Source organism: Saccoglossus kowalevskii, chromosome 2 (assembly GCF_978046115.1).
Source record: "Saccoglossus kowalevskii chromosome 2, keSacKowa6.1, whole genome shotgun sequence".
NCBI lineage: Eukaryota > Metazoa > Hemichordata > Enteropneusta > Harrimaniidae > Saccoglossus > Saccoglossus kowalevskii.
Genome location: NC_140642.1, coordinates 19967167 through 19984369, shown reverse-complemented (window position 1 = coordinate 19984369; position 17203 = coordinate 19967167). Strand labels below are relative to the sequence as shown.

Below are 17203 nucleotides of genomic sequence, written 5' to 3'. Positions count from 1 at the left end.
TTTTAGTTTGTTTGTTTTTTCCACAAAAAAAATAATATTACACGATATATAAATGGGGAAAGCCGAGTTACCATGAAAATATTCCCCTAGATTCTTTTTTAGAATGAATTCTCACATTTTGTTACTGAATTGAATTAGAGTTTCTGTTATGGGGGTGTATGTGTTCTTATAAACACCTGGGTGCATGTATAATATCCATGACATAAAGCAGTTAACATACATGTTCTGTTCAGTTGGTGTAATTCCCGTTCTGTATCATTCTTATTCAAGATACCTTATGTACCTGTTTAAACTCTCGAAAGTGAAATAAGTAATTACAGTTTATATAATGCTAATTTGTTTTAAATCACTTATGATTATAAGAAAACATCATGTTAAAATTCTGTGAAATGCCTCGTTCTTGTAGTTGTCGGCCGTGTACAACGATCACAGTTTATACGTCTGGGATGTACGAGACATTAAGAAGATTGGTAAATCATGGTCGTTTCTATATCACAGTGCGCCAGTATGGGGCATTGACGTCTATCCCAACATTCCAGATGGTAACAAGTCGTTACTTCCAGCGGGATCCTTTATCACATGTTCGTCCGATAACACCATCCGTGTGTGGAATATTAATGAACAGGCAACGTCCACGGATGGTACTTTCAAGAGAAACATATTTAGCAATGTGAGTTTGCACAATCAAGTTGTTATATTGGTTTCATCTACTGAAAGACTGGTTTTCTCGATCTGTGCAGATCAATTTTGTGGGAAAATGTACAAAAGATTATAATAAAATTAAAGATACCCGATTTTTAAAAATTTGGTCAGGCATCAGTTATATCTGCTTAGCCTTTTATTTTGCGGTTACGTGATTTTAGCCTGACATAAATGTATCACTGTTGATTAAATACCCTAGAAAGTCTTTTTCGCTTTGTGTATAATTCAACAATCAATAAAAAAAACAATTTACTGTAAAACCATTTATTTTCACTGGCATTTAATTTCACTATTTTAATATTTTGAGCATATTCACTGTTTTAATTTCACAAATTTGTCAAGGAAACTATGAGTTTTATTGTTATTTTACTTGTTCATGTAGATTTAATTTAGCGGATTTTACTGATCAGTAAAATCAGGAAAATAGCAAAATTAATTAATGCATTTATAGTATATTGATTAATATTTCTCATACTTTTATGAATAATGCAGGGTACTAGCAACATTTCTGAGACATTCATTGTATATTATTAAATGAAAGAAACATAGTTTTGTAGTTTTGCAGTTTTGCTCCTGTTCCTTTATAATATAGAATGTATATAAAAAGTGGTCAGTGACATGAGGTGAACAAATTATATATGTCTTACAAGGTGTCAATGGTACTGAATACACGTATTTACTAAAATTGTGCATTGTGTTCTCACCAAAATGTAAATCAGTGTGAATTATCCAATCATAACTGTCATCATCCATGCACCATAGATTCCAAATCATAGTGAATTGTGGGATAGATTTGGCCAAATCGAACACAACTTCGCAAAGCATGTCAGCTTGTGCTGCCATAACAATCCCATAATGCACTATGATTTTGAATTGTATTATGGTCTATGGTGTAATTAATCTAATAATTATATATTACTATATTTTTACAGGAATTATTTGACATTATTTATGTGAATGATGACCTTACTAATCTCTGTGAGGTGGAAGATACATGTAAGTTACATAAACTGTCACTCCCTACCACCCCCACTCCCTCTCATTCATTTGATTATTTTAAAATCCATTCTGGGTTACTGTAAAATCCTTCTTATAAGTGCCATCGTGATATAAATTTTGTGGATGTAAGGAACATTTCACCACCTGTTATAGCCTAACAGTGGGTACTGATATAAACTGATCATCATCACCCTTGAAACTAAACACCCACAGAGCACCAACCATCTTCAACCTGATTCAGAAATATCAGTGAACGGGAACCCACAGTTGTAATTTGAATATGGGCAAAGACCATTCACCCCTTGTGAAAATGGTTGTGTCCAGGAGTGTCATCTTGTTTGGATTGAAATTGCCGAAGTTCAAAAAAACACTGTTATGAATATTCCCAGGGATATTGCAATGCTGCAAGGAAAATTCCTAGGGAGATAGAGGTGTTTTTATGATCAGTATATCTTAGCATCCACTGTAACACCTCACTGTACAAACTCAACTATATATCAATTGCTGAATCCTTAGTACTCTGCACTTCAATGCTTTGGCATGGAAAAATACTGCCCCCTTAGTCTGGAATAGGAATGCAGCAAGTAACTTTTGAAGTTATCATTAAGGTGATGCTTGGTTTTTGTAGAATAACCAGCTGGTCATAGCATGTTTTTTTTTTGGCTTTGTACAAATTGTTGCCATTTGAAATTAAACAAAGTGACCACTATATTTGGCTTGGATATATACTTTTCAAACAGGAAGTATTTACAGTGAAACAGACATACTCGGTACATGTACTTTGTTGAACGAAGATCACGTACTGTATATTGCTATTAAAGTGTTCATGTCTTCTTTGTGATTTTATACATGCTATAGCAATTTCTAGAGCTCACCAGAAATCCCAATCCTGTGCTGGCATAGGCATAGTGCATGTTATCACTGCATGGCTGTTTTGTTTTATTTCTCCCCCATGTCTATGCTGTACACTGACAGTAAGTGGACATGATAATGCTAAGACTGATGCTATCACTGTTGAAGATAAGAAAGGAGTGCGGTGCACATGTGTAGATCACAGTGGTCAGCATATAGCAGCTGGTGACCGGTCTGGGAATATCCATATCTACGATTTTAATTTTTCTGAAGAGATCTGTCAGATTGAGGCCCATGATGCCGAGGTGTTGTGTTTGACTTACTCAAAGCCAGAGACAGGTTAGTAAGGATACCTTATGGCAAATTGTGAGTTTTTTTTTTTAATTGATGTGTAATTGATTAACTTGATGCAGAATATAAAGCATTCTTTTTTAATTATATCTTAATAATGACTTTTTGATGTCAGTATATAATTGTGCTGTTTTTATCTAATTTTGTTGAATTTCTTCAGCACTTTTAAGTATGCTGTTACTAATATCCACATTTTGTTTCTGACTAGGGTATGTACTATTAGCTTCTGCCAGTAGAGACAGACTAATTCATGTGTTCAATGTCAAAGAAGATTATAAACTTATGCAGACGTTGGATGACCATTCTTCTTCTATAACTGCAGTAAAATTTACAGGTTAGTTTTCTGAATTATCCAACTGTGGTTGGTTGCAGTGATACATGCTTGAAGTGATATACATGGTGCATGTAAAATACAGCATATGTTACACATGATTTATGCTTGACATGTATGTGTTCTTCAGTTGCTTATATTCACACAGTATTCTTATAATCTGCTCATAATTATCTACTTCTGCCTAAAATGTTGGGTATGTTCTTTGATACCATATTTACTCTACTGTGAAGTACTTTATGTTAGCTGGAATTAATTTTCGCTGAATAGACTTTTTGGGCGTTTTGTATGGAATTTATTTTCACAGATTTTTGTCAAGTTGAATGTAAAACTAAGGATGAAAGGTATATTTGCTGAATTTTATTTTCACTGAATCATTCCTTCAGCAAAAATAGCAAAAATTAATTCCAAGCGAATATAAAGTTTTTTACAGTATTTGAAGCGCATCTCAAATAGTGGATGATTCAAATAGTGGATGATTCAAATACTGTAAAGTGGTTATATTTGACGGGGTTAAATTTTAGCGCATTCGTGATTTTGACAATTTAACGGTGTTTAAATTTCACGCACTGAGTACAAAATCAAAACAATGTCCAGCTACGTAAATGTTCATCTGTTTCACGTCCTGTCTGCTCAGTTGTTTGGCCTTTTGTTTATTGTTGCGATTTTCACACTTTTTTGATGAAAATAAATGTGCTAATGTTTTTTGTAAACAACCAACCACAAGGAAGTTTAGCTTAAATCGGTATAAAGTAGAGTGTCTGTGAAAGACGCATCACTTTACTTTTAGGAGATCGCTCTACGCATTACGTTCGCTACTCACTAATAGTTATACTAGTACTACAATTCAATTAATCATGGCTGGCAGCCTGATGCATTGGTTAAAAAAAGCACCATTGCCTGCTCAAACTGAACCAGGTTTGCTCGATCCGAACGACACACAAGACATCGAAAAAAGCAAGCTGCCTCAGGATGCCATTTCCGTGATAAACGAAGAAATCACCGTAGCAAGTAGGAAACGAAAACGTGGTAATTATGAGCACTACGATGACACAACCAGAGCAAAAATTGCAAAGTTTGCAATCAACAATGGAGTGATGAATGCCACGAGAAAATTCAGTAAGGAATTTGGAAAGCCGATCAGCGAAAGTACCGTTCGTGGTATGAAGAGGTCTTACCTAAAAGAGGCCCGCTACGGAACCGAGAACATCAACAAACTACCAGCAAAGCGTGGGCGTCCTGTAATGTTAGGTGATGAACTCGACTCTAAAGTGCAATCCTATGTACGTCAACTTCGCATCAAAGGTGGTGTTGTAAATTCGTCAGTTAGTATCGCTATTGCAAGAGGTGTATTGCTACATGAAAACCGAAGTTTGCTGGGTGAATATGGAGGCCATGTGAGTTTAAGCGTGGACTGGGCAAAGTCATTGCTACATCGTATGGGGTACGTCAAGAGAAAAGGGACAAAGGCAGTGAAAAAAGTGGTTAATGATTTTCCAGCTGTTAAAGAAAAGTTTCTGAACCGTATAAAAGAGACTGTGGAAAAATACAACGTTCCCCAAGAGCTTGTCATCAATTGGGACCAGACTGGTGTTGCCATTATTCCCGCGGGAGAATGGACCATGGAAGCAGAGGGGAGTCGCCAAGTGTCAATAACCGGCCTCGATGACAAGCGTCAAATAACAGCTGTATTTGCCGCGTCTGCTACGGGAGAATTTTTACCACCACAGCTACTCTATCAGGGAAAAACCGATCGCTGTCATGCTAACTACAAATTTCCTGAGTCTTGGGACATTTTCCACACTGAAAGCCACTGGTCTAATCACGATTCTATGATGCGATACATCGACAAGGTGTTTATCCCCTACGTTAAGGCGACGAGAGCGAGGCTGCAGTTACCGCCCACACAACAAGCCGTCGCCATTTTTGATGTGTACAAGGCACATCGGGGTGAAGAACTGCTGAATAAACTCCGTGAAAGTAACATCTCTGTCGTATTTGTTCCAGCATGCTGTACAGATCGCCTGCAGCCCTTGGATTTAGCAGCAAACAAAGTCTTCAAGGACAAGATGAAGCGAGAATTCCAGCTATGGTACGGAGATCGCGTATGCTCTGCATTGGGCAATTCTGTTGATGATCCAACATCAACGTTAGATCTACGGCTAAGTTCAATGAAACCACTTCATGCAAAATGGTTGGTCAGTGCAGTACAGCAAGTTTCCCAACAGCGTGAACAACTTGTGGAAGGCTTTGCACAAGCTGGAATTCTGAATTGTTTTCAGTAAGAGAACTGAATTTTCTCGTACTAGTATTGTATTTACAGTGACGTCCTCGCCATTATTTACATTTTAAAAATACTACTACTAGTATTTAACATTGTTATACTGTAATTTATTTCTGTATGTACAATAAAGCAAGATGAATAGTAATATTTCTTATTTTACTAGTATTATAATGTGTGGATGAATGAAAATTGGTCACGCAATACCCTATACTAGTACTAGTACCTACATGTACTGGTGCATTCGACTTCCTGTCCCAATGACGACAATGATAAATGGCGGTGTTTTAATTTCACGCACTTCTAGTTTGCGTTAAATACGCGAAAATTAAACCCCGTCAATAATTACCCATTTTACAGTATCACTTGTTTTGGCCATAGACAGTTGTCATTTACGTAAGCACATGCACTACTAACAGGGCAAATACAGTACATGGATTATGAAGATGAATGCAATTGTTCAAACATGAATCTTTACCAGCATAATTTTGGACCTTTCCTGTAATGAGAAGTTCACCCCCCCCCCACACACACACACACCCTTTTTTTTGTGGTCTTATCAAGTGAAATCCAATCTTTCAAGTTCCACTAATATTTATGTGTTGTTTTGTTTTGATAGATTTGAATGGTAAACTTCATATGATTAGTTGTGGTGCTGACAAATCTATTATGTTCAGATCAGCTGTAATGGTAAGAATACTATATAACTATACATTAAGTTGCATCTTCGATCTAATTGTTATTTAAGATTAAAAATCAAATAAATGCGTTCCTTTCCAGAATCCGGATCTTCAGTTTATTCGCACTCATCATTTGAATGGGAAGACAACATTGTATGATATGTCTGTAGATGCTACCCAGAAGTTCGTAGTTGCTGCCTGTCAGGATAGGAACCTAAGGTAAATTGTTGTCAAAAAGCTGAATGTTTAATACTTTTAGTATATTTTTATCACTTTGAGTTTTGGTCAAATTACCTAAAATTAAGGGCTTATTATCTAAGGTTTGCCAACAATTACAATGTTGTATTTAATTTCTGGTGAGAATTTTTGAATATATGAATATTATTACGATTAAGGGGTGATCTCATATTCAAACATGTGGGTCAAACCTACGAAAACCCAAACCGCCCGAACAAAACCCAGTTTTGCGGTTTGGAAGTTTGAACAATAGACAGTGCATAAAAACTGCGGTTCGAACCGATCTCATTCACACCTCATTCAAGCTGTTGTTTATTTTTAGGATTGACAGAGTTTACATTGCTTTTTAAAGACTAGATAGTTGTCTCTAAAATGTGTTGATTTATTGGTGAACAGCGTGCTGAATAAATTGTTTTGTTTTGATAAACTGTTACGCTCCAGTCGCAAATTAAGCAGAGGACGTGAATCAGACTTTTCATTGGAAATTTGTTGATACAAAGTTGCACTTGAGACTTGCGCTACTCAAGCCATTATTACTGTTGCGCGTTCAATTTTCAAACAGTTTATTCAGGAGTGCGGCATCGCATAATCCGGAAAAACAAATGCAGCGTACGCCATGAAAATTTATTCCGATTTGCTGCACATCGGTTTTTGCAGTTTTTCTTATTAGCTCTGCTGTCGACTTTGTCAAGCGGAGCTTATCATATGAGTGATTGTCCGGCGTCGCCCGGCGTCCGTGTCAATGTTTTATTTTTTCAACTTCTTCTTGAAAACTACAAGCCTGAATGCTTTGATACTTGGTGTATATGTACCTTGGGTAGACCTCTCTCAGATTTGTTCATTTCATGATCATTTCTTCAATTCTCTAATTTTGGTGAATATTTTTGTCATTTTTGGTAAAAAGTGATATTTTCGACTTCTCGTTAAAAACCGCAAGTATAATTACTTTGATATTACATATATAGGTACTACATGTGGATCTCTCTTAGATTTGTTCATTTTGTAATGATATCTTTAGTTCTCTAATTTTGGTGAATATTTTTGTCATTTTTAGTAAAAAGTGATATTTTCGACTTCTTGTTAAAAACCGCAAGTCCAATTGCTTTGATATTACATATATAGGGTACTACATGTGGAACTCTCTCAGATTTGTTCATTTTGTAATGATGTCTTTAATTCTCTAATTTTGGTGAATATTTTTGTCATTTTTGGTAAAAAGTGATATTTTCGACTTCTTGTTAAAAACCGCAAGTCCAATTGCTTTGATCTTACATATATAGGTACTACATGTGGACCTATCTCAGATTTGTTCATTTTGTAATGATATCTTCAATTCTCTAATTTGGGTGCATATTTTTGTCATTTTTGATAAAAAGTGATAGTTTCAACTTCTTGTTGAAAACCGCGAGTCCAATTGCTTTTATATTACATACATAGGTACTATATATGGACCTCTCTCAGATTTGTTCATTTTGTAATGATATCTTCAATTTTGGTGAATATTTTTGTCATTTTTGGTAAAAAGTGATATTTTCGACTTCTTGTTAAAAACCGCAAGTCTGATTGCTGTCGTAGTGCTAGCGCCGACTTTAGTTTTGACGCAGTGATAAAGGGACTGTGGTTTTGAGACCCGGGTTTTGAGATGCCTTCGCAGAAAACAATGTTGCCATTATTGATTTAGTACTTTCATCATATTTTGATAACTCGCTCTCACAGTCTTTACAAATGTACCAGTTCTCTCCATGGATAAACATATTTTACTGATTATGCCAAATATATATATAACGCAACCAATTTATCCTAAGAAGCTGCTCATTAAAATTCTATTGCATCTTTTCCCTGTTCTGTTTCAAACATTAATTCACCATATATATCACAATAGAGAGGGTCTATGGTATCACTTGACTCACAATATAACAAACCATCACGTCTGTAATTAATTCCGGATAAATTGACTAATTATTCACAATAACAATTGTATTGACTTGTACCAAAATGTAGGTTGTGGGAAACTAATTTTTATTACCAATCAGAGAAATAAATAAATAAATAAATATAATTTTTATCACACTTATAAATGACATGATGTAAATAGATTTGTGAAACAAATGCAAGTTTGTTTTTTATTAGCATTTACATGACTTGCAAAGAAAAAAAATCGCTGCTGGAATTCTCAACACTGTAAAATATAACACTCACTTTGCTGCAGTTTAGCAGCTCTTATTGGCCGCTTAAGTTATTTTGATATTACGTTGCGGCCATAGAGCTGCAGATCGCATCCATTGAGAACCGCACAGTTCGCCGCCCCGGGATCCCGGGGCGCACGCTATTTTTGATGTTATCGAATGATTTCAATGAAATTTAAAACGAATAAAAGTTATCCTTGCAAACACAAACATCTTAGGTATCTACTGACCAAAAATGAAGGACTATTTCTTCTTGAAAAGTATATATTTCTGTGTATAATTAGACCGAACGTAATTTAATCGATTGAACGACGGATTTCAAGATGACCTCTGTCATGTGACCTGAACACATGACAATGACGAAGCATGTACAGATGACATTTTAACTGAAAATTGAGAATGGCAGGTTCTTGCATTCATTGTGGAAATGAGTTCCAGAAGAAAGTTAAAGGGTATCGCAGACAATCCATTGCATCTAGACTTAAGGTAGCGAGACTATTATTTGTGTTGAAAATTATGATTTTCATATTTATTTATTAATTGATGAAATGCACTATAAACTTTCATCTGACAAAGTCAACGTAACCTAGAATGTCATGTAAGTTGGTTAAAATGTAGATTTTCTGAAGGGAAGCAAGGCAGCTTCGGTAGTGTTTTCTAAAATCAACAACACAGGTTTAATTTGTGTGCCTATAAGTTTCAAAGATTAACTCAAGACAAAGCAATGTTAGGATGTGTTATCAGTAGCTATCTGACACACAATGAGTGTCTGAGTGGTTTGTCTCCGCCCCTGTTTATTTCACGGATTAGTCATTTGCATATGAATGTGTCAGACACAAGGTCACACAGCCACTGAAAAAAAAATCATTGATTTTGGTGTTTTCATATGCCGAATTTATCCAATTATAGCTATCCCATTCCTTTATTTTTTTGGTTTTCAATAGCCTTACACATTTGGATGCCCCTACACATGTTAAAACAGACCTTGATAGGAAAATAAATCGCTTGCGCAGATAAACAAGCTTGAAAATCTTTGCTGTGACTTCATCGACGTTTTCTAGGACTAGGAGTTTATGTTTTTCAAAATACAAGGTCTTTAACAAAAAATAACGTATACTTATTGTCGTCGGATTAACACCAAATTTTCACAGCTTTAAGGTGACAATGAGAGGAACTTGAATGTGTCCAGACAAACTATTTCATGGATTATTTACCAATGTGTTGTGGTTTGAGTTGGGGTCAATGCGACTAAAACAGAAATTAAAATTCAGGACACTACTTTTCAAAACGCGTTACTTGAATAAAACTGACCAGACACATTCAATTTACCAGACTATTGAACAACTAGGAAAAGTGAAAACAAAACTTCTTACCACCAGCATAAATGCGTAATTATTTTTTTTAACAAAAAAGTAATTTTTCACTTTTGATTAAGTAACGCACCGTAGAATGCAGATATGGGCATGACAAACACACCTTTGAAAAGCTTGAAGTCTGGCGATTCCAAAAATATATACTTTCCTGGGTCTGTAGTCATTTGGTCCCAATTAAAAGATGAAAACAAGTATGCAAATAATAGTCCCGCTACCTTAAAACCTCAGAAACTGTTGGCAATGCATTAGTGAATGTTCTAAAGCTGAAACCCATTACCCTGTTGGCTTGTTGTCTCTTTCCGCATAATATTGAGGAGCATTGGTGGTAAAATATACATCATACTTTTGCCATACCCTGTTGGTAATATGGCCAATGTGTGTATATTATATAAAATACAAGTAGTACCTTCTACTTGTTGAGCTTTTTTTAGGTCAAATTTAAAAATATCTTTCAGATTCTGGTCAAAAGACTCAACAATTTTGTCCTTTGTCAATTCCATGCTGTCTGCTCCTGTCACTTGTTACACCCGTTGGCAAGTTACAAGATTATTTTTAGTTTTTTCACACTATATAAATAAAACTGCTTGAAAAAATATTTTTAATAATACAATCAAAAAAAGATGAGTCACTTAATGGTGAAATGAAATTAAAATTATAAAAAGCCGTCTGCCGTTGTTTCGTCACATAAAGCGCTGTCCCAGACAGGCGCCGATGGCCGTCTGCTGTAGTCACATGATTACACTCGTCACTAAAAGAGCCAAGTCACATGATAGAGGTCAGCTTCAAAATGGCAGCGTTCAATCGGAGGTTTCACTTTGGCACAGTTTTAACGTGAAATAGTCTCATTTACACGGGCAAATTTGCTTAAAGCTTGCTGTAATCAGTAACAGATATATTTGTGAGAACATATTTGTCTATTTTTTCCTGCAAGTCGAGTTAATTTTATTACAATCACAATTTTAATGATACATAACTGGCATATTTAAAAATCTGAGCATTTCTTTAGGGAAGGGAACTGCAGCTCTCTGGTCGCCCCGCAACGTATACCACGACCAAGAGAGCTGCATAAACTGCAGCAAAACACTCAGTATGAACATGGAGCTCCATAGTATGCATTTTATTTTTTTTCTACTGAAACAAGGCTGAAACAGTATTGTAAGAAAAACCTAGGTTTCTCTTCTTTGTTCTCTGTTGTTTGTTTTCAGTGGGGGCGTTAATGGGCAGTTAAGTCCAGAGGTTAGGTTCAAACCTACTACTAATTTGCATATTGTAGGTCTAGTAGGTCTGAATAGGGCTGAAAAGGGCAGGCCGGGTAAACCAAGAGAGCTGCATAAACTGCAGCAAAACACTCAGTATGAACATGGAGCTCCATAGTATGCATTTTATTTTTTTTCTACTGAAACAAGGCTGAAACAGTATTGTAAGAAAAACCTAGGTTTCTCTTCTTTGTTCTCTGTTGTTTGTTTTCAGTGGGGGCGTTAATGGGCAGTTAAGTCCAGAGGTTAGGTTCAAACCTACTACTAATTTGCATATTGTAGGTCTAGTAGGGCTGGAAAGGGCAGGCCGGGTAAACCCAGGTTTGACCCAGGTGTTTGAATATGAGATCACCCCTAAGGAAGGTTGTCGAACCACAGTATGCGATTCACATTGCATTACATGTATATGCCAACGGTTATGCATATCTACAATTTACATACATGGGTGAGTTGTCATCAAAGTAGAGAGTTCAGTGCTGTATTGTACCACGGTTACTAAAAAAGACGGTTAGGAAACGCTATTGTTAAAAGGTGTGAATCTGCCTAATCCCTCAAGGATGCGTGTTGCGCAGTGTACGCCCTCTATTGCTTGAGATTTCAAGGCCCACCATTTTTTTCATTTTTGTGTCGATCACTTTATGTTCCGCGAATTTGAAATTTTAAGCTCGTTTTCGATAGAATATCCAAGTTTAGTGCACAAGCTCTACGAAGAACTACACGTACATTTCGGATGAGTACTCTTTGTGACTGTGATAACATTCAGAATCGAGAATCGACATTTATCGTTTTCACTGTTGTCATGAAAGTAAGCTTGGGTCCCGGTAGAAAAGTGACAAAAATTCTAACCCCTAAGTCACTATTTTAAATACATTATATTATAAAAAAATACTACCAAATGTATTTTTAGTATACTACTGTGCGTACTTATGAAGGTTGTGTGCGATTTGGGGGCTTATTAGAGTAAATTTTATCGTTTTGCTTTCGCGTCACTGTATCAGCCATTTTGTTTAAAGTCGTAACACTTTTTTTGTAGACGCCGTAGAAATCGTTGAAAATGTATTCAACATTTTCCGCCAGTTTCATAAAATGCCTGTTTAATTGTTCTTGTCTGTCCTTGTTTCATTTTTTTGGTAAATTTTTCATGTTGCAATATTCAGCGTGCCGTTAAATGCGGTTTTAGTCCACGCTAAAATTTTTGAACACATTGAACTGTCGGTACAACTTTCTTGCAGTCTCTTCGCCAAATCAATTTTTCGAACCCTTTTTAACCGTTCTTAATTTCATTGGAACTGCCTGTTGTTGCATATTTGGTCTGCTTACATGCATTTTGTAGAGCATGGGCGGGTTATTTCAGTTATCTTATCGCATATTTTGTTTATTTCCAACAAAATGTATGTGGTATCATGGCTCCTCATTAAAACTTTCGCATGGCTGAAATATAAACTTTTGTATGGTTTATATGACGTCTTTTTTTCTGATCATGTTTTGTTGGTTTTTTATTTCAGTTTTCTGCCGATCTTGTTCTTTAGAAACGAAAATGCCATACAAGACAGGCAAATTTGTATTGAGTTTAAACAGAGCGACAGGTTTTGTCAGGATTCACTGGAACAACTTACACTTTAGTATTACTGAAAGTATCGACAGAGACACAATAAAATGGCGTGCAGTTGTTGATTGCAATGAACTCTGGGAAAATTACGTCATATTTGCGTGATTTCCTGTCTACATTTTATGTTAATGATTTATCACAGATTAGTACGTCTTTTGTTTCAAACGTTTACCCGCGACACGCATCCAATGAAAAGAACATGGTTCGTTTCCTAACCGTCTTTTTTTAGTAACCGTGATTGTACTATGAAAAGTGAGTATGAAGGTTGTTGTTTTCCCATGATAGGATTTACAATATTGCCAGTGGTAAGCAAAAAAGATGTTATAAAGGATCAGTAAGTGACGATGGTACCTTGATACGTGTAGAGTTAGACCCAGCTGGTGTCTATGCAACAACTAGCTGTTCTGATAAAACGATATGTGTCTATGATTTCTATGCCGGCGAGTGTGTTGCCACCATGCTAGGACATTCCGGTGAGTTTTTATTTCTTGCTGTACAATAAAAACGAAATTAGTGCTGTAGTGAGTGATAGAGGGCAGTGTTTAACTCCTGACAATATTCCAAAATTAATGTGATGAAGTTAAACATTCAATTTTTATGGAACTGATTTGAATTGTATGCATTTTTTTACGTAAATGACTTTCTCTGCTTTAATGAATTCTTAACTTTTTGATTGTTAATCATCCAATCTATTAATTCAAAAAGGGCCTAAAAACAGTGTTGCTTCTAGTCCCAGGGAAAATTGAAAAATGATACAGTTTTATTTTATTTTTGTATTAAGCTTATTCAATACCTCAAGATGAAAATATATGTTTGACATTTATTAAATGATGTGTTTGAATACATGCATTTAAATTTAAACAAAACAAAACAGAAAACAAACATTTCCCCATTTTGCTGCATGTGGCACCCTACACTAATGATGAAAAGAAATATTAGTTTTAACCTAATTTTGATACTGGACATATTTCTTAGATTTGGCTTGTCATAAAATGATATTCACTAGTCCTGGTGAATTTGTCTATTTTTGCTGTGATTTATATGATAAATCTATTATTGCTATTGAATTTCATAATTAATTTTTTTAGCTTAATTAAATATATATTATTTCTTTTATAAAATTTGGTGGTGCATATATGCAGCAGTCTTGCTTCATTACAACCTACGGTAATTTTATTTCATTCTTTGCTTGTTTCTAGAACTGGTTACTGGTATACGATTTACTCATGACTCCAAGCATCTGATAACAGTATCTGGGGATGGGTGAGTTCTATCGATGATATACATTTCACAATGATCACTAAATATTCATGAAAAAAAAATTCAATTGACTTTGTCAGTATATGAAGATGAAATTCATGTAGTCTTAAATATTACTGTAAAATACTTTATTTTCGCTGGAATTAATTTTCGCTGAAAAGACTTTTTGGATGTTTAGTATATAATTTATTTTCACTGATTTTTGAAAAGTTGATTGTAAAATATAATAAAAAAGGTATATATTTTATTTACACTGAATCATTCCTTCAGTGACAGTAGCAAAAATTAATTCCAAGCGAAAATAAAGTATTTTACAGTACTTGTCCTTGTATAGTTCATGTCTATGTTTAGTGGGACGCCTGCTTGACAATGTAAAGGGTGAGTTTGGGGAATACTGTAAATGTTATACCATTTACAAAATGTAATTCAAACTACCCTTTTTGGAATGAGGTTCATATAAACATGAATCTGGTCGTTTAAAAGAGACTTGGTGAAAGGATTGCTATTGTGTACAGGTAACAATGAGGTCTGACAGGGTGTAAAGTAACGGAGACAAAGAAGTCATTGATAAAAACCTAATCCGAGCATGTCATTGAATTCACTTCATTAATGACCCCAACAACATCAGCATTTACTCTGGGGGTTATGTGGCGCCACGGTCGTTAGTGTTGGACCCGACTAGTTAACGTGTGTCAGGGGTTGGTTGCATATACACAAATTAGTTTATTTTCTGTAGTTGTAAACACATGTTGTTTGTTTATCTGTTTGTAGATGCGTATTTGTTTGGAAGCTGCCTATTATGTTCACACAGCACATGAAAGAAAGAATGGCTGAATTGGGAAAAGTGCAGAAGGTGGAACCAGCTTATAATATGCTAAGGTAGGGCAATGTTAATTCCATAGAGTATATATCCTACTTGTCAGAGCTGCTCTACAGTAAACCAATTCATTTCTGCCCATGGAAATGTTAATGGTTTGCTGATTTAAGAACATGTGTGAGGACAAAATGTCTCAAAAGCTGGTCTGACTTCCATATTAATGGCCTCAGTCAGTGTTCACTATGACAAATTTAATTCACACACAAAATTTATTACACAGAACTGAAGTTTTTTTTACAGTATCTGGTGTATGTGTATACATACGTAAGTCATTTTGTTAAAATGGCAAGTATGTAAAATATATATCAGTATAATAAGTTTGCTTTGATTTTGATGCAGTATAAATTACCTCTGAGGTGTCAAGTGATATGGGCATTGTACAATAGCTTGTTTATTCCATCTGAAGTCATTTTGAGTTTACTTGTTGACTTTCTTTTACTGTCGATCGTCATCACATTGACCCATGTTTGTTTAAACAACCTTTAGAAAGTATCGATAACTGTTGATGTATATAAATAAAACGACTCTACTGCTGAAACCAATTGTTGTGCTAGAATGGCAGTGAAAAAACATGCAAATAGTTCAAATAGTTCTTCTCAATATGCATATACATATATGCATGATGGCACGTTCAGTGCATTCATGAGATCCGTATCTTAAAAAAAACATGTTGCTAGTCTATATTACAGCATATGTAAACGAAAAATATTGTCCAATTTTGTATTGGCTAATTTAATTATCACATTCACTAATTGGCTAAACTAATTTATAATTGGTTAAGAAAAAAGATGTAGTATTTGACTGCTGCACATAATAGCATCAAGAGCCACCTTTGAAACCACTATGCACATTTTGTGAATATTGTCTTCTCTCTTGATTTTAATGGGCATCAATATCTCGTAAACTATTGCAAGGAGTTAATGAGTGAGTGACTGAGTTGAGTGAAGTAGAGTGGCTGGTAAATGTATGAGCCATCATATGCTTTCACCTATCATCAGTCCCAGTAGTGACTTTGCTCTCTTTCTAGACGTGGTACTTACACAGCAATGCCGAAGGTGATTCCCGGCATGCCAGCACCAGTACCAGATACAACTGACGGCGACAGTGTATTGGAACAACTACTATCGGAACCATTTATGTCGTCAACTGAAACTCTACTGCAAGAGGAAGGATCAGAACAGACAAATAATGTTGGTAAGTTCCTCTTATAATTTCTATGCATTATTGTTACACATTGTAATATGTCTCAGAGTGATTTACAATCGTTTTCACTAAACATTGGACAATCAGATTGTGGTAAATGTTGATACATCAGAGCAAGTACCTAATGAAATTGCCACTGATTTTATCACTACTAATCAAAACATTATAACTGTAGCCTAAACATTTTTGATACAATGTATACCTGTCTGAGTCCAAGGCGCCATTCTCTCTTTTATTGTTTGCGCAAGACATTTCGTTTTTTTACCGTGAACAGTGTGAATACTGACCAGCATTGCTGATTTACAACGCTCTTTGGACAATGGCTGAATATCTTTTCAAGCTACATTTTACTTATTACACGGAGGACAGAATTGTTCCCATCTATGTTAAAGAAGACGAGTTTATGTGCATGTCATATCAACATTTTGTTGAATATCCATGCGAACAGATTGCTTTTTTAAGGCGAATGCAGGCTATTCGTCTGCAAATCATCAAGGAAATACAAGTGAATATATATTGTTTTAATACTGGTACAAGTTGACTTCCATTTCAGTTCGTATTGACCAGTTTTTGGCGGAAAGCAAATCACACTTTCTCTATCAAAAATTTGACATGCCCTGCGCGTGATGTGACCAATGGCGTCTGCTATAGCAAACTCGGTAAATCTATAGGAAAATTCCTGGTTTCCCCCCAAATACGATTTTATAGACCGAACACATTGTTCACAGATTATACTGGGGACTGTATGGTGGTTGAAAAATTAGGTGCACTCCTTGCTGTTGTAATAAATGTACCAAATTAGGTTCGACAATCCTGGCGGAATGAAAACCACAATTATCCTTGATTACACAATATCCCGGTGCCAAACAACGATTTCCAACATGGTCTTTTACATTGACTGCTTCAAAGAAAAAGTTCATCATTTCTATAGCATTGGAAGGTCCAACAATGATATCAGATTGTTCAACACCAAATATACTTGTAAGCAGGTTTATTGTGTAATTAA

The 17203-nt window shown here is 35.4% G+C and overlaps 1 protein-coding gene across 2 annotated transcripts in view; it reads left to right on the top strand.

The window, feature by feature from the left end:
* The window catches only part of LOC100378963 (uncharacterized), a 57324-nt gene that overhangs the window by 28338 nt on the left and 11783 nt on the right, over positions 1-17203 (top strand). For both annotated transcript variants that reach the window (XM_085492621.1, XM_085492620.1), the window contains exons 11-20: positions 407-670; positions 1635-1698; positions 2677-2892; positions 3113-3238; positions 6136-6206; positions 6297-6415; positions 13143-13330; positions 14057-14120; positions 14889-14996; positions 16022-16188. In XM_085492621.1, the coding sequence (XP_085348747.1) occupies positions 407-670; positions 1635-1698; positions 2677-2892; positions 3113-3238; positions 6136-6206; positions 6297-6415; positions 13143-13330; positions 14057-14120; positions 14889-14996; positions 16022-16188 (1387 nt within the window). The remainder of the gene's footprint in view (positions 1-406; positions 671-1634; positions 1699-2676; positions 2893-3112; positions 3239-6135; positions 6207-6296; positions 6416-13142; positions 13331-14056; positions 14121-14888; positions 14997-16021; positions 16189-17203) is intronic.